Genomic DNA, 21,247 nt, shown 5'->3' with positions numbered 1-21,247 from the left:
AGATGTGGCCACTGCAGGTCCTCAGCAAGTCCTCCTCTGAGGGGTGAGTATGGAGAGAGGTCAAGAGCCAGCCTGGCCCCTCAGCATCACCCATGAGAGAATGACGGGAGCCTAGACACCCAGTGTGAGGCTCTTGCAGGTGGAGCCTATTCTGTGCACGTGACAGAACGCAGAAGAACATGAGATAACCATGTTTATGAGGTACAGTGAGCCATACGTGGGAACATGCTGACCCTGTCCAACTTTAAAAAAAGCAGACTAGAACATTACGCTAAGTGAATAAGCCAGGCGCGGGAAGAAGGAGGCTGCATGACTTCTCCTGTAAGTGTGGAAATAAAATGTCGGTCTGTGAAAGCAGAGAGTGGAATCATGGAGACCAGGGGCTGAGAAGGTGGGGAGGAACGCTGGACAGAGGGCGGCCACTGCCCTCCAGCACAGCAGAGAGACTATGGTGACAGTGATTGACTGCATTTAAAAATAGCTAGTAGAGAGGATTCTGAAGGTTCCTCAGCAGAACTAGTCAATAGACAGGCCAGTTACTGCAGTGCGATCATTATATGCTGCAGACACGTGGAAATGCCACCAGGTACCCATGAATATGTGCCCTAACTATGCATCGATTAAAAATAAAAAAATGAATAAAAAAAAAAAAAAGGAAGGGCTGTGTAGCTCAGGGGACCAATGCTCAGCAGGCCGGGAGGGCGACCCCAGCACACAAAAATATAAAAATGAAGTAAAACTGTAAAGACTAGAAAACTGATTACATGCTATGACCCCAACATGTTAAAAAGTGCACATCGATCTTACAGAAACCAGTGTGTACTGCGAGTTCATGGGCAGCACTGCGCAGACCCTTGGGCTCACCACCCACACACTGATTAGCATGTCCTCTGCTCCTCTGTCTCTTGGCAGATCACTGCTATGTGGAACCCTTCAGGGCAGGGAGAATCACTGTCCCCATGTGACAGATGGGGAAGCCCCAGTTCTGCAAGGTCAAGGAACATGCAGGTCACCTGCTGGCTCTTCTGCCTCCTGGGTCCCACCTTTCTGTGCACCAAGGAGACTCAGGCACCTGATGAGGAGCGACGTCAAGGGTCCTCCTTGTGGGTCTTATTATTCCAAATTGTCTACAGGCCATCGGCCCATCCACTCATGCCTGTGTGCGTGTGAGAGCTTTTTTTCTGATTATCAAAACAATCTTGCTTATTAAAAAATCAAACATTTATAGATTTAGAAAGTCTCAATCATCGACAGAGAGAAAGCACCTACAGGTTTGCCATATATAGCTCCACATTATTTATTGGTTTTAGGACTACATCCTCCCACCAAAATCTGAGGATGCTTAAGTCCCTTATATAAAATAGTGTATCATTTATACACAACCCACAGTCAGCCCATATTCTTCAAATCCTATCCAGGTTTACTTACAGCCCTGATACGATGTATATGCTATACAAACATTATGCCAAACCCTTTAAAGAATAATTATTACAAAGAAGTCTATATATGTTCAGTATACTTGTAATTAAAAAAATATGTACAACACATATATTTTTCAGTATATATATAATATAAATAATTTTTATAAAAAATTATAAATCTGTATAATTTTTCAGTACGGGGGCTTAAACCCAGGGCCCTCACATGTCAGGCAAATGCTCTACCACTGAGTCCCACCCTCAGCTCACAGATGAGGGCTTTTTGGTGTCAGGGGTCAAACCAGTCACGCACATACCCCACCACAGAGCTACACGCCCAGCCCTCAGGTAGTTTTGGCTCAGGATGGGCAGCAGGAGAAGGCAGAACCCTGGAAACAGTGTAACTCTATCTGCTACTTCAAGAAAATACAATCAACATGAAACCCACGATCTCTCCAGCAGTCTTTTCCCTTCACAGCCGGCCTCCACCTTTGCTCTTCCGGAGGGGGTCTTTCGACACAACCCAGCGGATTCCAATGACTCTCCCACATGGGCCCCCAGCAGGTGCACTGCCGGTGCCCAACACCAGGCCCAGCTCCACATCACATCTTTCCAGGAGACCCATTTTCTGTAACTCAATTTTCAGGAGCCAAAAGACTCAACTGAAAGACAACAGCAAGGATGTTTAAATTGAGCCTCTACTGCACACACACACCCATCGTCTCTGACTTATGGCTATCACAAATACTGTTGTGATGAACACCTTTGTGCATATCTTTATAAACGTATAACTATCACATTACCATGAGAATAAAAAAATTACATATTCAATGTAAAATGCATTACTTAATACACACCCACCCACCCACACCCGCTAAAGCAGTGAAGTTAGATGTATGACAATATGTAATATAATCCCTCCTCTGACCCCAGAACACAGGCGGTCAAAAGAGTCCAAGGAACCAGGAGCATCATCCCCAAAATCAGGCAATTAAATCTGAACCCCTAGGACTGGGGATGGGACCCTCTGGACTAGTGCTTACCTAGCATGCTCAAGGCCCTGGTCTGAGCCCCAGCAACACCAAACTAATAAAGTAAAAAGCAGAACCGCGCCCGTCAGCAGTCTTGCACCCCCTCCTCTCCTAGTCTGCCCTACGGGACTAACCCACAGCCCAATCTGGGCAGGGCTCACCTTAAGGTCTGAGAGACCTTCCAGGTGGTTCTCAACAGGGGGGTGCCATGCACCCCCAGGGAGTGGGGTGCTACACCTGGGTTTGCTGATAACTGGGTGGTTGGTGTAAATGTGGGCAGTCATAATCTACACTGTCACAGTGAACCAGAGTGCCCCTGCCACCTTGTGAGTGGCAGCCAGGGAAGCTGTACCTGCATAGTGAGAACTGTCCCATCCAGAGGCCAACAGCATCCTGCAGTCAGAGACCAGCCTGGCCCCTCATGGTACAGGCCAGCAAGCAAGCCTAGGAGGGCTGGGACCTGCTGATCCTGGACAGGGGTCAGGAGGGAGGGAGGGCTCCCTGCCCTGGATCCTGGGAGCCTCCTTCCTCCAGATCACAGCAGCCCCCATGCTCCCAAGCTCATTAGGAAAGAGGCTTCTGCTAATTACAGAGGGTCTGCCCTCCGGGGTGGCATGGCAACAGGAGCCGGAGGGGAAGTGAAGAGGGCCTAGAGAGACGGCAGACACACTGCTTTGTCTCTCCGAGCCTCAGTTTCCCTATCTAGAACACGGGGATCCCACCAGTCAGCTGTGAGATGGGATAATATCTCCCAGATGCTCTAACAAGGTAATGTGTCTATTCTTATTTTCTTTAGCTTTTTAGGCCCCTAAACACCTGTGGGCACTTAACACAGGTCTTCCTGTTGCTCCCCGTATCTTCAGCTTCCGACCCCACTGCCTCCTTTGACCCTCTTCTCCCAGGTCACCACGCCCTTTCTGCTACACTCATTCCGGGTCTTTGGGGACAATGATTTCTTCCTCTGAAAAACCATCTTCCCCACCCCACACTGATCCGCGGCGTGCAGAGTGGGGCACTTCCATGTGTTCCCTGATCCCACTCTGCAGGTCAGAGCAACCGGGGACAAGCTGGGCCTATCAGCGGATGCCTCTTTCCTGGGCCTCACTGATTGGCTCCGGGATCACCACCTTAGCCAAGCTGGCCCAATCATAACAACCCGCCTCACTGGACCTCAATGACTGACTGGTCCAGGGACCAATCAGCTGAGTCAAGCTGAAGGAATCCCAGCCTTCCTGGGGGTCACTCCACCCAGACCTCCAATGGGGAGTTTCCAGTTCCTCCTTCCGGTGAGGATGCTGGGAAATATAAAGCTAGGTCTTGCCAGAAGCTTCCAGGAGATCAGAGTTGAGGGGGTTTCAAGATGGTGGAATAGAGGAGGTCGCTTTGCTGGCTGCTCTGTGGTGTGAAACCAGGAGAGCAGGCTGGCAGCTTCTCAGTAAGATGCGAAAGAGAAAAAAAGTGGGGGGTGGGGCAATCTTTACTGGAATTTAATACTGGACACTCAAGCAGATCAGTGACTCAGGAGGTTCATCTTATAAAATAAGGAAGAAATCCCCAGCAGCATAGCTGCTGTGTGGCCAGAGCCACCAGCCACCACGGGCACAGGGAGGGACAAGAGAATTAAAGGAACCTGCATTTTTCGGAGGCCTGAGGCGAGTCTGGGTAGGGGGAGTTCACAGATCACAGGTACTGCGGGACTAAACTCAAAGGTGCACTGCATGGGCTGGGGATGTGGCTCAAGTGGTAGCGCGCTCGCCTGGCATGCGTGCAGCCCGGGTTCGATTCTCAGCACCACGTACAAACAAAGATGTTGTGTCTACCAATAACTAAAAAAAAAAAATAAAAAATAACTATAAAAAAAATTCTCTCTATAAAAAAAAAAAAAAAAAAAAAAAAAAAGGTGCACTGCACAATCGCCTTGTGCAAAAGAACTTGCATCTCTCCCGGAGCTGCGCAGAGGACAAAGGAAGGAACCATTTTGCCCACAGGGCAGGGGCTGGCAACTGAGAGAGCCCAGTCCTGCAAACCTGAATCTGGCCCGAAATACAGGCCTGGCAAACCCACGCTGCATGACATTGAGTGTGCCTAAGTGACCAGGAGAAAATCAAACGTGGAGAGAGGTTTACACTGGGGACAACTGGTCACAGAAACCCACCAGGCTCTACCCATCCACCCCCAATCTGACTGCTTGCAGGACCTGCTGGGAGAGATACACCTGACCAGGAATTTAAAAGGGCAGGTTGGGAGAGACTGATTTTGGAGACTGAACCCAAGAGGAGGTCCTCAGGTGACCTGGTGGACTAATTGGTTCCTCCACCTCATGGGGGGAACCCATGAGAGATCCTGGGGTGCAGTCTTCCAACATGGATGGGCAATTGCTGGGTCCTGGAGGTGCCTGATTTGAAATTCCAGATCAACTGGCATTCAGGGAAGAGCCTGGAGCCTGCCTAGGCCTAAGCCCTGCTTCCAGGAGTTCCACCTATGGGATTTCCTCTGTCACTCCAGCAACCCCGCCCTGAGGGAGGAGCCAGCCTCACACTCCAGAGGACCCCACCTACCACTGCCAAGAAAGGAGGCTGGGAATATTATTATTTTTTTTTTTTAAAGAGAGAGGGAGACAGAGAGAGAGAATTTTAATATTTATTTTTTAGTATTCGGCGGACACAACATCTCTGTTTGTATGTGGTGCTGAGGATCAAACCCGGGCCGCACGCATGGCAGGCGAGCACGCTACCACTTGAGCCACATTCCCAGCCCCAGGCTGGGAATCTTGAACCCCAAAGGAAACAATTCTTCAACTTTTCACCAAGATCTTTTTCCTCCCTTTTTTCTTTTCTCTGTTTAATTGTGACCTTAATGGTTCATGGAAATTTATACATATTCACATTTTTTCTCATTTCTAGCATTTTTGAAACCAGTTATTTTTCATGGATCAAATTTTTGAGGGAGTAGGATGTTTGATTAGTATATTTCAGTTTGCTTTGCATTAATTTTTGATTTTTAAAATTTTTACTTTATTTATATTTTTCCCTCTCACTTATCTGTTTCCCTTGATTCTCTCTATTTTTCTGCTAACGATCTTTACTGTTCTTTCACTCCTCCTTAACGTTTTTACTCCTATCTTCTCCCCTCCTCCCTCATAACTATCACATCTTGCATCACCTCTGCTCGCTCCCTGTCTACCATTCAAAATTGTAAGCCCACTTGCAAACACTGTTTTTATTGTGGGCAATAACTGATTACATCATTTCTGTTTGTTTACAGTGACAATTAACATTGTCGACATCATAGTAGGAACTATCTGGTTTAATGCTGTATATTGTTTGCATTTTGGTTATTATTATTTGTCTCCCCCTAAACAGTGAGGTACCAGAAATCTTCAGGGACACTGTAAGTCCATAGGGTAGAAACTCTACTGCCTCAGATCCATACTGTTGGTGGACAGACACACAAACAACATGAAAAAGCAAGGGAACAAATCACCCCAAACAAACCAAGATACTTCATAACAGAATCCATCAACACCACAGTGGAAGAAATGTCAGAAAAGGAGCTTAGAATGTACATAATTAAACTGAACTATGAAGTAAAGGATGATGTAAAGAGTGACATCAGAGAGAAAACACAGGAACAGAAATAGCACTTCAATAAAGAAATAGACTCACAGAAATCCTTGAAATGAAGGATTCAATGAACAAAATTAAAAATTCAATGGAAAGGATCACCAACAGACTAGACCACTTGGAAGCCAGAGTTTCGAGACAAAATATATAATCTTGAAATAAGTTGTCCATAGAGAAAAAAACATTAAGACCATGAACAGAACTTCCAAGAAATATGGTATAACCTGAAAAGACCAAATTTAAGATTTATTTGGATAGATGAAGGCTTGGAGATAGAAACCAAAGGAATGTACAATCTTTTCAATGAAACAAGAACAGAAAATTTCCCAAACCTAAAGAACAAAATGGAAAATCAAATATAGGAGGCTTACAGGACCCCAAATATCCAAAATTACAACTGACCCACACCAAGGCACATTATTATGAAATTGCCTAATGTACAGAATAAGGATAGAATTTTAAAGGCTAACAGATAAAAATGACAGGTCACATTTAGAGGGAACCCAATCCGGATCTCAGCTGATTTCTCAACCCAGACCCTCCAAGTTAGGAGGTCTTGGAATAATATGTACCAAGCTCTGAACAAAAATGGATGCCAGACAAGACTACTATAACCAGCAAAATTAAGCTTCAGATGATCTTGAAATAAAAACCTTCCATGATAAACAAAAGTTGAAAGAATTCACTACTAGAAAGCCTGCACTACAGAACATGCTCAATAAGGTATTTCATGAAGAAAAAATTAAAAATAAAAGTGAAAACTAGAAAAGGAAGGAACTACACTAGAAGAATAGTCAATCAAAGAAAAAAAACTAATTCAAATTAAAAGCCAGAAATAAATTAAAATGACAGGGAATAAAAATCATTTCTCAATAAAAATATTGAATGTAAATGGCCTAATTTCATCAAACAAAAGATATAGACTTGCTGATTGGATTAAAAAATAAGACCCAACAATGTGCTGTCTCCAAGAGACTCACCTCATAGGCAAAGACTTAAACAGACTGAAGATTAAAAGATGAGGGAAAGTTTATCATTCACATGGATCTTGTAAACAAGCAGGGCTTTCTACCCTCATATCAGATAAAGCTGACTTCAAGCCAAAGTTAATCACAAGGGACAAAGAAGGACATTTCATACTAAAGGAATCACACATCAACAAGACCTAACAATTGTAAATATTTATAACCCAAACAATGGAGCATCTAAGTACATCAAACAAACCATTCTCAATTTCAAGAATTAAACAGACTACAACACAATAATACTGGGTGACTTTAACACACCTCTCTCACTATTAGATAGAGCCTGCAAACAAAAACTAAATAAAGAAACTATAGAACTAAAAAATACAATTGATATTTTAGACTTGATAGATAAATATAGAATATTTCATCCATCCATGACTGAATACACTTTCTTCTCAGCAGCACACAGATCCTTCTCTAAAATAGACCATATCTTAGGCCACAAAGCAACTCTTAGAAAAAACAAAAAAGTAGAGATAATACCTTGCAATCTATCAGATCATAATGGAATAAAATTAGAAATCAATGTTAAATAAAAAGTAGAAGCTACTCTAACACCTAGAGACTAAATAGTATGCTACTGAATGACCAATGGATAGCAGAAGAAATCCGAGATGAAATTAAAAAATACTTAGAGGTAAATGAGAACACCGATAAAACAGAAAACTCTCCAAGACCCTATGAAGGCAGTGCTAAGAGGAAAGCTGATTGCATTGATCTCATTAATTAAAAGGATAGAAATAACCTAACATTACATCTGAAAGCCCTAGAAAAAGAACAAACCAACACCAAAAGCAGTAAAAGACAGGAAATAATCAAAATCAGAGCTGAAATCAATCAAACTGAAACAAAAGAAACAATCGAAACACCTTTTCCTTTTATCTTTCAATTCTTGAAAAAGACCATGTTCAAAAGTGTTCAATCAATTTGCACATATTTATGGATTTTTGAACTTCCCTTCCACCTTTTGGTTTCTAATCAGATTCTATGATGTTTACAAAATAACTTTAATATTTTCATATCTAGTAACCTTTGTTTCATTCCCTACAAGTTGGTCTATCCAGTATAATATCCCCTTTGCTATTCAGAGCTTGAGTATATAAGTCTAATTGGTTTAAAATGTTTTTCAAAGTCATCTGTTTGGAGGTCACCATTTTGTTATGAGTTTATTTTTCTTTACAGTAAGTGGGGATTGGTGTCTCAGTATTAAAGTGCTGCTTTTTATTTCTTTATTGAATTCTCTCCATCTTACCTTTTTATATTTTGGAAGTATGGTATGAGTTTCAAGTGTACCTCCTCTGGTTGCAGTATCCTAGGGAAAGCTCCCTTTTATGTTTATGTAATATTATCCTTTTCCTCTTTTCAAAGTTTTGTTAATATAAAATATATTTTATCTCATATACCTTTTTGCTTTATTTTTTTTCCCTTTTTGCTTTAAAATGAGACACTGTCTCTAAATTAAAAAATACCTGGAACCTGATTTGCATACCATGATTTGCCACCCCAGCTTTGTGTGTGTGTGTGGTGTGTGTGTGTGTGAGGGAGTGTGTGTGGTGCTGGGGATTGAACCCAGGGCCTTGTGCATGTGAGGCAAGAACTCTACCAACTGAGTTGTATTCCCCAGCCCCCCAGCTTTCTTTTGCTGATACGTTTATTTCTATTTTATATATATTTAATTGTAGGTGGACACAACACCTTTATTTATCTATTTATTTATCTTTATGTGGTGCTGAGTATCAAACCCAGGGCCTCACACGTGTGAGGTGAGCGCTCTACCACTGAGCCACAACCCCAGCCCCTTTATGTAGCAATCGTACAGCCTTTTGTTCTCAGTCCACCTGTGTCTTTAGAGTCACCTGTAGATTACATACAGGTGTATTTTTTTGTTGTTGTTTTAATTGGTATTTTGTAATAATGCATTTATAATCAAATAGATTTTTTAAAGTAATAAAATAAAATAACATTGAGAAAGAAAAAAAAAAGACCCAGCTTCCAGGAGAGGGGTTGTTCTGAGAGCCCAAAGATGTGCACGGAAAGGCAGCCCGAGGAGCCTTGATGGAGTCTGGTTCCTACTCCCAGCTCTCCATGGAGCCCAGCCGTATCTGGGTTCCATCCTCTTGCCAATAGAGAACCCAGTGTGGCCCATTCCCCTGTCTGCCTGCAGCCACAGGAGGTGGCTTTTACCATTTGCCACCACAAGAGGCAGTAGCTAAGCAGCTCTGGGGTCCGATGCCTTGGTGTGGACCCTCGCTGTTCCTCGTGCTGGCTGTGTGACATTGACCAAGTGAACTGACCTCTCTAGGTCCCAAATACCCACTCTGTAAAACGTTATCAGTGCCCTCTGAGGACCAAATGGGTTTGCATACATGGAACACTGGCGTGGTGCGGGGTGACCTCGCGGTCCCGTCTCCCAGGCCGCCCCCACTGCCACCGCAGGCTGTGCGGGCAGAATGTCCCAGGCCTCGGCAGGCATTCCCACCATGCCCAGGGCCCAGCACTCATTGTGATACACACTGGACTCTCCCTGGACTGTTCTTCCCCCTCACTGGCTTCCTGGCTGTCCCAGTTGTCATGCCAGGTGGCTGAGACCCACCGAGGTGCCTCGGCCCAGCTCCCCTGGTCGCAGTGGGATCCTGGAGCCTGCTCAGGTGCCAGCGCCGTCCAGGTTCAGGGTGTCCAGGGTGGGGGTGGGGCAGGACACAGCGGGCAGCAGCACAGCTTCCTGGGCCCCTGCATCCCCTCCTTGGGCTCCCTGCTCCAGCCAGCCCCTGCATCTGGCTGAACCCGCGTCTTCCCTGTTCTGCTTCCTCCTCTGGATACGCTCTGGAAGGCTGGGCTAACTGTGCCTCTTGAATTTGCCAGGATACCTGACTCTGTCCACCCCACCGTCCTCAGTCCAGCCCCTCCCTGGCCACGCCCCATCAACCCTGGCATGAGGGGGTCCTCTGGCAGCTTGCAGTGCCCAAGCCCACACCCTGCCACTTCTCCCTCGTGGGAGAATCCAGGGCACCAGTTTTCACCGGGCCTCGGTGTCCTCACTGCTGATTAAATGAGATGATACACAGAGAGCCTGGTTGGTCCCGACACCCAGCAGGGGCTTTGTGTGGAGTCGTGTTTGTGTTACGCTCCTGCAACCCCCTGCTTCCCCTCTCCACTCCTCTGCCCACAGGGCCACCAGCTCCGTCTTGTCGACCTGCCAAACCCGTGGCCATTTTTCCCTGCTCAGCCCCCTCCCCCAACACAGCCTCTCTGAGCCCCCCACCCCAGCCAGGCGGGGTCCGACCTCCTCCCCCGGCACTCCCTGCCCTGGCACCTGCCCCTCGCCAGCCACCCTGGCCAGCCTGGGCTCTGTCCCTGCCAGCTCTGCCACCAGGGAAGGTCCCTGCCCTCTCTGAACCCTCACAGCCAGCACACAGGGGGTGACTGGTGTGCCCACCTCATTACTGCCCCTGTGGCTCTCGTCCTGGGGGCTCCGTGGTGGCACAGTTCCTTATGGACAGAGTTAAAGTGTCCTTAAAGACCCCGTGTAACCTCTCGGGGAAGGGCAGCATTGGTCTGTGCTGGAGCAGGGGGTTGAGCGGGCAGAGGCGCGGGGACACCGTGGAACGTGACACTGGCTGAGTCCAGCGCACAAGGAAGGAAGGACCAGCTCCCTCCAATGCCCACCCGGCACCCTTCCACCCCCTGGACATGCGCAGGCGTCTGGGATGATGACTGGGGCCAACAAGAATCCAGGGGACATTTCTACCACTCTCTTTTAGACCTCATGTACTATGTGGACTTTGTATGATAAGCAAATGTCTTTCATCAAATGATGAAATTTGTGACCTTTTCCCACTTTAAGTAGCATTTCAGACGCATCACGTGGCCATGCAAAAGGAAAGGGCAGAAGAGTCTGAAGTCCACTTCTCCAGGAGGAGGGCGGCGGGGCAGTCGTGGGGGCAACCAACGGAAGGCCAAGAATATTCTGGAGAACAGTCGTACCTGTGCTGATCTTTTGTCCCGGCTCTCTGAGCCACACGACCAGGTGGCCTTTGCATTATAGGGGGAGCTACAGGGCCATCTAGAGACCTGAGGGGCAGAGAGTGTAGCCCAGAGTGTGCCACCTTGGCACTGCGGGCACAGGCTTGTCCTGTGCTCCAGCGGCTGTCCAGCAGCACCCCTGGCCTCTGCCCACTGGATGCAAGCAGCACCCCCAAGTTACCTCCAGACACTGCCCAGCGTCCCCAGGGGCAAGATCACCCCAGCTGAGAACCACTGGGTTAGAATGAGCAGTCGGGGACAGTACGCAACCTGTGGTCCAGGGCTGGGCGGGGACAGCCAGTCCGGATCCCAGAGACCATGAGGATCCCAAGCCCAAGCTTCCTCCCATGGCAAAGGCCTGACCAGGCAGGCAGCTGCAGCCAGGATGCCCAGGTAGGCACGGCTGCTCGGCCTCTCCCGCCCTGGGCACCCCAACCCTCACCCGGCCGCCCTTACCCAGCCGGATGTCCCCCTCGAGGGTCATCAGGACGTTGCCCGCCTTCAGGTCGCGGTGGATGATCCTCTTGCTGTGCAGGAAGCTGAGGGCCTCCAGCATCTGGCGGCAGACCACCTGGATCTGGGGCTCCGTGAGGCCACGCTCCAGCTCTGGGGACAGAGGAGACGGTCGGTCAACTCCAAGAGCCTTGCCACACACCAGGCACCAGAACCAGCAGGGCCACCCACACTATGGTGCCCTCGCTGAGGCCCGGCTCCCCCTGGCACCGACCCGTCGACCATCCTGTGCTCAACGACCAGCCCACGGGCAGCACGATCATCGTGCCCATGAACAGGGGAGGTGAGCAGGGCTCAGAGGGCCTCTTGCTTGAGGTCACCCAGGTGGGCAGACACAGGTCCGAGGATCAAGCAGAGTCTGGCTTCAGAGTTGAGGTGCCGCGTGCAACCAGCCTGGGCCGGAGGACACAGCCACCTAGGCCCCTTCTGTTTACGACAGGCACCAGGACCAGGTGGCTGATGGACAACAGACGTCTGTCTGTCTGTCTGGGGTCAAGGTTCAGGAGGTCGAGAAGTGGGCGGGGGGGCAGGGGGCTGGCATCTGGTGGGGCTCCTGCTGCTTCACTACGTGAGGGCGCCAGGTGGCGAGAGGGCAAGGGTGCTGGCTCCAGGTCTCCTCCTCCTCCTCTTCCAGAGCCACTCTGCGTCCTTGTCACCTCCCCAGGGCCCCAGCTCCAGTGCCATCAACGCTGTCTGGGGACTGGGTTTCCACCCGTGGACTCTTGGGGACACACTGACACGCACTCTGTCAGGCTCTGTTCTTGGAACAGCGTTGCAGAGAGGGACAGGAGAGCCACAAGGGCTGTCTGAGCAGAGTAGGCACAGGGACATGGGGGCAGATGGGCAGCCGTCGGGGCAACGGGAGGCTCCCCAGAGGAGAGGCCACCCACGCTGTGTCTTGAAGGAAGAGCAGCATTTGAGAGGAGAGAAAGGGGACCAGGGCACCGGGGTCAAGGGACCACAGGAGCAAAGGCCTGCAGGCCACTAAACCTGTGCTGAAGGATGTCCATGGGCTGTTGGTGGTGGCATCAGGAGGTGTGGAAGGGCCTCGGGGGCCAGTGGGCCATGACCAAGAGCCTTCTGCCTGCAGCCAGGGACACACACACACACACACACACACTACAGACATCTCTCCTCGGAGACAGCAGGGACCCTCTGAGGTTCAAAGGATGAACAGGCCCAGCAGATGGGGAGTGAGAAGAGTACTCCCAGAAAGAAGAGCAGCCCGTGCAAAGGCCCTGGTGCAGCCAGAGGGGAGGGTGGACAGGAAGCAGGTGGAGGCCAGAGCCTGATCTGGCCGGAGGAGCTTGTGGCCCACGCCTCGGAGGCTGCATGAGATCCACAATACAGCGGGGGACCCATGCTAAGCTCCGAGCAGGGCAGACACGCAATCTGACTTCTGCACATTTACCAATCCCCCAGAGGCTGGGCGCGGTGGCACCGTGATCCCAGCAACTTGGAAGGCTGAGGCCGGAGGATGGCAAGTTGGAGGCCAGCCCGGGCAACTTAGCAAGACCCTCAGCAACTTAGACTCTGTCTCAAAATAAGAAATGAAAAAGGCTGGGGGCAAAACTCGGGGGCCCAGGGCCTGCCTGGCCATGGGAGACCTGGTCCAAACCCTGGTGGTACAAAAACAAACAGGGAAAAGGAAAAGGATTCCCTCCAGAGCAGCCAAGAGCTGGCCGAGGCGGAGACCAGGAAGGACACTGGACTCGATGGACGAGGGAGGAGGGTGACAGAGTGGACTGAGTGGAGGTGGGGGGGGAGGCAGAAAACTCGGGGACCCCCAACCGTCGTGAGTGGCCCAGCTAAGACCCTGCGCTGAGGGCCGCTGAGGGCTCCAGGACCCTGCTCTGCAGCCTCCCTGGCCAACCCTGCCCTGCTGGCGCCTGCTGGTGGCCAGGAGTGCACAGAGCTCAGCTCTCCTGCCGGGCCCCCAGGAGTGGTCCCACAGCCAGGGCACTGCTCAGGAGCAGGAGCCCAGCAGGGCTCTGGGCAGGCCCTCTCTGTGCCCGCGAGCTGTGCCCTTGGCTTCACCTCTGTGACCCTGCCAGGCCCGACCCAGAGCCCAGGTGGACCTGGTGGACCCCAGGCACCGCCTCTCGTCAGCTGTGCGGCTTCTGGCAGGTCAGCCAGCCTGGCAGCCTGTCGCCTGGCCCATCAAACAGGACCACGGTGGGCACCAGGGACTCAGGCCACGGTACACAGGTGGCCGTGCTCTGCTGGCTCTGAGCCGAGCCCAGGCTGGAAGGCCCACAGCAGCTATTTTAAAAATAGCCTTGCTGGTGCTGGACTACAAGCACGCAGGGGATAATAGGCCATGACGTTGCTGACCAGGACAACCCTGGCCAACCACCACCATTTTTTTTTTTTTTTTTTTGATACTGGGGGATTGAACCCAGGGGCTCCTTACTATCAAGTCTGTCCCCAGCCCTTTTTATTTATTTTAGTTCGAGACAGGGTCTCATAAGTTCCTGAGGTACTTGTAAAGTTGCTGAGGCTGGCCTTGAACTTGGGATCCTCCTACCTCAGCCTCCAGAGTTGCTGGAATGACCAGCTTTGCCACAATCTTTTTTTTTTTTTTTTTGTGCCACCATTTTTTAAGTCCTTAAAATACAACAGGTACGAGATTAAGGATCCGTGCCTCCTTCCACCTAGTCTTCAATACCACCCATGGGGTGGGCGGGATGGGCTCATTCAGGTGCGACCTGCGAAGGGTACCTTTGCTTTATGGGGGTGCACAGCTCTGTGAGTCTGACACACTGTGTATCACAGACCCCGCCACAATCTGCCTGTGGATGGCTTCCTGCCCCCCCAGCCTCCCCGCCTCCTCTGAACCAACCTTTCCTCCACTCCCAGGCCCTAAGTGGCCCCTACCTTGTCCCTCTCACTGTGCCTTGGTCTGGAGCCTCTTAAACTGGACTCCTACCATACAAGGACATTTTCTAGAACCTCATAAAGCTGCACTCCGACACGACATGGACTTTTGAGTCCAATAAATCTCAAGAAGAGCCCTGATTACACAGCAGTACGTGACTGCCTCCCGCTCACTAAAACCACGAGACTGCAGCCCTGCAGGGGGACCTGGGCCTCCGACCCCAGCCTCCCCTGAGCAGGGTTCCCAGCCCACGTTTCGGGGCTGGCAAGGTGTGGCAGCCACATGGGGACCGGCCACCTGAGCATTCTCCACATCCCACAGAAGGCCACTCCCGTGCCCTTGGCTAGGAGAATGGGAGCCTGAGTGGACCTCGGCCAGCCCCGAGCCCAGAGGGCCTGGGTGGAGCGGGGGACCAAGGGCAGGAAATGCCCAGTGGGGGGCAGCTCACAGCTAGGCCTGGACATAGGAGGTCTCTGCTCCCACCATTACCTGCAGGAGGTTGGGGCCATCTTCCTCCAGCTGCTGCCACCAACAAGGGCCACCCTGGCCGAGGTGGGGCACGGCCTGCCCGTGGCCCCCGCTGGCCTCCATGCCTCCGCCATCGCCAGCCTCACACAGACTTCACCAGGGGACGGTGGAGAGTCCTTCCCCTCCCTTCTGTCTTGGTAGCAGAACATGCAGCATCTGCTTCAAACCCACCCCCCCCTAGCCTCCCTCCAGCTCTGCGTCACTGTCATATCAATGCGTTGCCACTGGAGTGTGACATGGGGCCTCCAGAAGGTCTCTTTCAAGAGAGTCAGGGCACAGGTGGGGCGGGGGAGACTGTCCTACCCTCTCTTCTCCATCCTGCGGCTTAGAATTCAGATATGATGGCTGAGCTCCCGTGACCACCTCCTCACCAAGAGCGATACCGGCATGACAATGGGGCGGAGGGTTGGAGAAGGAGGCCAAGTCCTCTGTCGACCTTTAAAAACTCCTAGAGCAAGCTGTGCCTGAAGCTGGCCTCTTTGAACTTTCCAGTTATTTGTTCAAATAAACTCCCCCCCAAAAAAACTTCCCCCTCTAAACCAGTTTGGATAATTTTGGCTCCTTATTACCCAGCAAGTCTCACTCACATAAACGATCGTTTTATTCTGTTGGATTCCACCCCTGAACCCGGTGACGCTGAGTGGGGCACACCCGGTGGCCACGGAACACTGCCCTGTGTCCTCTTCCCTCTCATGTCTGCCGCCCAGGAGCTCCTGGACAGGTGGGAGGCTGGGTGCTAGTGTGAGATGGGGAACCTCGAGAGGCGGGGCCCGTGGGAGGTTCCAGGTCCTTGGGGTGACCTCGGAGGGACCTGGGGTCTCTGGGGGACCCTGGTCTCCCTCAGCGAGGGCTTCTCTTCCTGAGTCACTCCAGAACCCTGCCACTCTCCCTCCTGGGGACCAACCCTGGCCACTGCTGGCTCCCTGCCCTGGCGGTGGGGAGAGCAGCGGGCGGGGGTGAGGGTCTCCCAGACCCGGGTCACATCTCAGTTCTGCTGTGTGACGAGGACGAGCTCCGCAACGTCTCGGTGCCAAACCAGAGATGCTCTCTCCCATCTCCCACGGGGACTAAAGGGGGCCAACCCCCGGGAAGCAGCTGCACAGCATGGCCTGCAGTGACCACTCCCAGCGCCGCGTCCCCCAGGGTGTCCTCCTAGGTCCACGCGCTGCAGGCCCAGTCCCTGTGTGTCACGTTGAGGGGATGGAACCCGAAGGTGGGGCCTCGCGGGAGGCGACCGGGAAGTGGGGCTCCACCTTCAGCAGGAGTGAACCTGGTCTCAAAGGGTGAGTTCTTGCAAGAGCAAGTTGTCATGAAAAGAGTAAGGCTGTCCCCTGACCTCTGTGGCTTCCTGGATCACCACCTGGTGTCTTCCACACCTGCTCCCGGCACCGTGACACCATCCACCAGAGGTTCCTCACCAGAGGCCAAAACTGTGAGCTTGAGGAAACCTCTTTTCTTTATAAAGTATCGGCCTTGGGTATTTTTTGTTATGGATTGGACACAGAGAGTAATGGTGATGACCAATTTGCTCAAGCTGGCCCAGGGCCTCGAGACCCGATAAGCGTTTACAAATGGGTGGACACTATGGATTGAGTGTGTCCTCCAAAGTCTGTGCACTGGAAATGGGGTCCCCAGGGCAACAGTGTGGGGAGATGGGCTCTGGACGGTGACGCTCTCATGTGGACTAATGGCACTGTCATGGGGTGGCGTGGTCATCACAGAAGGGGATTCCTGATAAGGGTTCAGCATGGCTCTTCTCTTGCTCTCTCTCACACAGGCCTTCTTGCCCTCCACCTTCCACCACGATGACACACAAAACGGCCCTTGCCAGATGTTGTGCCAAGCTCTTGGACTTCCAGCCTCTAGAACCCTGAGTCAAATAAACCTCTGTTCTTGATAAATCATCCCGTCTCAGGCATTCTGTTATAGCAGCAGAACACGGACTCAGACAGTGACCTCCCACTTTCAAGGAACCCCCTAAGTTGCCTCATTCTCACTCCCGAGAGTGTTGTGTGGTGGGAGAGGGAGGCACCACACCCATCTCACAGCCAAGAGAGCTGAGAGGGTGAGGGACCAGTTTGAGGACACACGGGTTTTGAAGGGGAAGGGCTAGTCTTCCAATAGATGCCCACAATTCTCTCCAAGAAGCCCCAGCTTGTCCCCACAAGGGGATGGCACAGGGAGGTGCTTGGTCTGAGGAGAACCATGCAGGGGTCCCACAGGACTTGGTGAATCCTCCCGTCCCTGACAGTGCCCTGCCCGGCCCAGGACGACTTACCCAGCATGATGGCGTCCACCGCTCCCCCGGGGCAGAACTCGATCATGATCTGCAGAGAGCACAGGACAGGACAACCGTGAGCAGGGTTTAGGGCGTCCTGCCCCCCAGGGGAGCTGACCTGCCCCAGCCTCCCTGCCTGGCCCTCCCAGGAGGCTGCAGCCCAAGAGGGGCCTGGGAGCTCCAGTGTCCAGAAAAAGCAAAGTAAAGTCCCCACAGGAACGCAGAGCTGCAGACACGGGTCTCTCAGCCAGACCTGTCCCGCATTTTGAACCTGGGAGAGGGAGAGGTCCGGAGCCCGCCTGTCCCTCTCCAGGTTCCCAGTCAAGGGCCTCGAGGACGCCTGCCCAGCCCTCCCCGGATCAGCCTCGTCCTCCCAGGGCCAGCACCTGTCTCTTGCCCTGTCCAACCCGCGGAGCCCAGCCCTCGCCAACCCAGAAAACCAGAGCATCAGGGCCTCGGGGCTCAGCTCAGACGGAGAGACCAAGGCCCGGAAGGGACAGGCCTGACCACGGCCACATGGACGGTTCAGTGCCAGGCCCTGGAGAGAACGCAGGCTCCAGCCCCAGGCCACTCATTCCTCCCCGTCATCCACCCAAGCAGGGAAAGGCTCCCAGCCTAGTGCAGGGAACAAGCAAGGAAGGACAATCCAGTGACACAGGCCATGGGCAGCTGCCCTCCCAGTCCACACTCATCTTCAGTTTCCTGGGCACTTGGGCTCCTAATTGAAGAGATGCCCCCTCCTCTTCCTTCCTGCATAGCGCCAGGACCCCCAGCCTCCCGGAGTCCCCTCCTGGCCTCTGACTCCCAGGGTCCCCTCCTGGCCTCCTACTCCCAGGGTCCCCCCGGCCTCCAACTCCCAGGGTTCCCCCCTGGCCTCCGACTCCTAGAGTACCCCCTGGCCTCCTACTCCCAGTGCCTGCAACTCAGCTCAGCGGAGGCAGAGCCTGCCCGGTAGGTCAAGGAGGCCCACTCTCTAAACAGGAAAGCAGCCCTCAGCATGACCCAACTGGACTCAGGCCAGCCCTCCAGCCAGGGAAGGAGGAGTGGCCACAGGGGCTGGTGGGGGCCTCCACAGAGGAGGGAGGAGTGGCCAGGACTCCAGGGGTCCCCAAAGAGGAGCAGGGGTGGCCACGGAGTCTGGTGGGGGCTGGGCTCCAGGGTATGGCTGGCTTTTCAGGGGCTTCCTGTCACTAAATGTGGGCAGCAGCCCAGGGCCCTCCCTCCTGGTCCACACTCATCTTCAGTCTTCTGGGCACTTGGGCTCCTAAGTGCAGAGATGCCCTCTTCTCTTCCTTCCATGGGCATAGTGCCAGGACCCCACGCCTCCCAGGGTGCCCCCCTGGCCTCCGACTCCCAGAATCCCCCCCTGGCCTCCGACTCCCAGAGTCCCCCCCCGGCCTCCGACTCCCAGAGTCCCCCCCCGGCCTCCGACTCCCAGAGTTCCCCCCTGGCCTCCGACTCCCAGAGTCCCCTCCTGGCCTCCGACTCCCAGAGTCCCCTCCTGGCCTCCGACTCCCAGAGTCCCCCCCCTGGCCTCCGACTCCCAGAGTTCCCCCCTGGCCTCCGACTCCCAGAGTCCCCTCCTGGCCTCCGACTCCCAGAGTTCCCCCCTGGCCTCCGACTCCCAGAATCCCCTCCTGGCCTCCGACTCCCAGAGTCCCCTCCTGGCCTCCAACTCCCAGAGTCCCCTCCTGGCCTCCGACTCCCAGAGTCCCCTTCTGGTCTCCGACTCCCAGGGTCCCTCCCTGGCCTCCGACTCCCAGTGCCTACAGCTCAGCTCAGCAGAGACAGAGCCAGTCAGTCACTTTGTCCCCCTGAGCCTGCCTCCTCGTTGCAGGAGGTCAACTGCAGCCGCTGGGTGTGTGGGAGAAGCCACGCTGGGACGCAAGAAACCAAAGGGGTCAAACAGGGGCCAGGGGACAAGGTGCCGGGTTTCAGGAGTATCAGGACAGCCCGGCCCCGCCAGGGTGCCGGGTGCTGGGAGCACTGCGTGCCAGGACCCAGAGTGGCAGGGTGCCCACCAGGGAGGTCCTCAGGCTGCTGGTCCTGCCCCTTCAACATCAGGGCTGACCTCAGCTTCCCATGACTTCTCTCTAAGCTGACAGTGACCTGCCACCCTCCAACAGAAGTCACCAGAGACGTGTGGTCTCTTGCTAACGTGTGCACCCGGGGACAGGCGCCTCCTTCCCTGAGCCACTCACGCCCCTAGCCAGCCTGGCTTCCGTCCCAGGGGCCGGCAGAGTGCCTGGGTGTGGCCTCGCGCCTCTCCAGGCACAGCATGTCACGCCTTGGAGGGACTCTCAGCTGCACAAGGAGGGACAAGACACTGACCGCTTAAAACAGCAGCTGTAAAGGCAGCGGTGGAAAAGAGCGACACTCGTCACCACGCAGGGACACTCAATGGCCCAGTGACTGCAGGGTGGGACGGAGGTGTCCTGACCCTCCCGGGAGCAGGAGCTCGTCTGGGCTCACTGGTTGCCTAGCCCGACTGGGGCTCCGTCACTGCGGTCCGTCCTGTGGCTCCTTCCTGCCGCTCAGGCGGGCCCTTTTAATTTTTCTGTTTGTTTCTGCTTTGCTTTTTTGAAACTCCATGAAAGCTGCCCCCTCTCCTCTCACCCAGAAAAAAATGCCAACAGGAGCAAACACTCGTGGGCGGGCCCACTGAATCCGTGCAGGTCTTGAAGCTCCATCCCCAGACCTGACCCAGACCCGGTGAGGAGCCCGGATGGGGGTCAGACAAGGGGGTGCTTAAAATCAACAGACCCATTTTGCTATGTGGTGAGGCACAGGGCCAGACACGCCCCGCCGTCTCCTCTAACTCAGTCATCAAAAAGGAAATGGCACTAGACAGGTTCAGCTCCCACAGTGTCACTTAAATGACTGGGTGACCTTGGATAAGTCCATCTCCCTGAGTCTCAGTTTCCTCACCGGCAAAGCGGCACTAATCTCTGCCTCCAGGTGAGTGAGTTCCCAGCAGGGGAGCCCAGCATGGAGGCCGAGCCTGCTGGATCTCTTAACCACAGCGGGCTCTCAGCCCCGGAACCTGCCAAGAACAACAACCTGTCAACACTCCCTCAGCAACGAGGAGAGTCAGTATAAGATGCAGAACCAGGCGGTCCTGCATCTCCCAGTGACACTGTCCCTTGCACAACACCCTTACCCAACATCCCCGGGCCCCAGCCTTTTCCAAGAAAGATGGCACATTCTGAAAACCTGCTTCCCTTTTCTTATTTTGGCCTTGGCTGCTGGGAAGCTCAGAGCAAAAGTCTGAAGTCAAACCTTAGCTTTGGTTTGATTCTCATACCTTGCTCCATGCTTCAGCAGGTGGGTCTTTGACCTTCAACTTGGTGTCCCAGGGCAGCGGGCACTAGTGTTATGAACTAACTCATCAAGTTTCCACAGAAACACGTGGGATTTAATTAGTAAAAATAATAATCTCAATAGAATAAATAAAGTAGTTGGCCTTTCTTGTCTATGGATTCTGCTGCCATGAATCCACCAATTTCAGATTAAAAAGGAAAAAAAAAAAATCTCAGGGAAAAAATGCACCTATACTAAACACATAAAGAGCTCTTTCTTGTCCTCATTCCCTAAGCTACTCGGTGTAACAACTTCTCACACAGCGCTGGCCTTGTATTAGGTGGTCCAGGTAATCCAGAGAGGGTTTAAAGCACCTGGGAGAGATGCGTACGTTCTATGCAAACACTGGGCAGTTTTATGTAAGGATCTTGAGCATCTGTGGGCTTTGGCACCCATGGGATCCTGAACCAGTCCCCCACCTACATGGAGAGGTGACCACAATAATGATAGTAATATATGCAAATAAGCTAATAATCTCGATGCCTTGGGGAAGGTCTTAAATTGCATGCTTAATAAACAGAATGGGAGCGTTTGCACTCGAACGACTGCAAGCTGTACTTCTATATA

General features: G+C 52.6%; 1 protein-coding gene across 1 annotated transcript in view; it reads right to left on the bottom strand.

The window, feature by feature from the left end:
* The window catches only part of Stk10 (serine/threonine kinase 10), a 111,430-nt gene that overhangs the window by 46,496 nt on the left and 43,687 nt on the right, over window positions 1-21,247 (bottom strand). Inside the window, exons 3-4 of the mRNA XM_076856341.2 lie at window positions 17,321-17,369; window positions 11,580-11,729 (exon numbers count right to left, since the gene is read on the bottom strand). Coding sequence (XP_076712456.2) covers window positions 11,580-11,729; window positions 17,321-17,369 — 199 coding nt within the window. The remainder of the gene's footprint in view (window positions 1-11,579; window positions 11,730-17,320; window positions 17,370-21,247) is intronic.

This window comes from Callospermophilus lateralis, chromosome 5 (genome assembly GCF_048772815.1).
Source record: "Callospermophilus lateralis isolate mCalLat2 chromosome 5, mCalLat2.hap1, whole genome shotgun sequence".
NCBI classification, from domain to species: Eukaryota; Metazoa; Chordata; class Mammalia; order Rodentia; family Sciuridae; genus Callospermophilus; species Callospermophilus lateralis.
The sequence above is the reverse complement of the archived record's forward strand: the minus strand, read 5'-3'. Positions and strand labels throughout refer to the sequence as shown.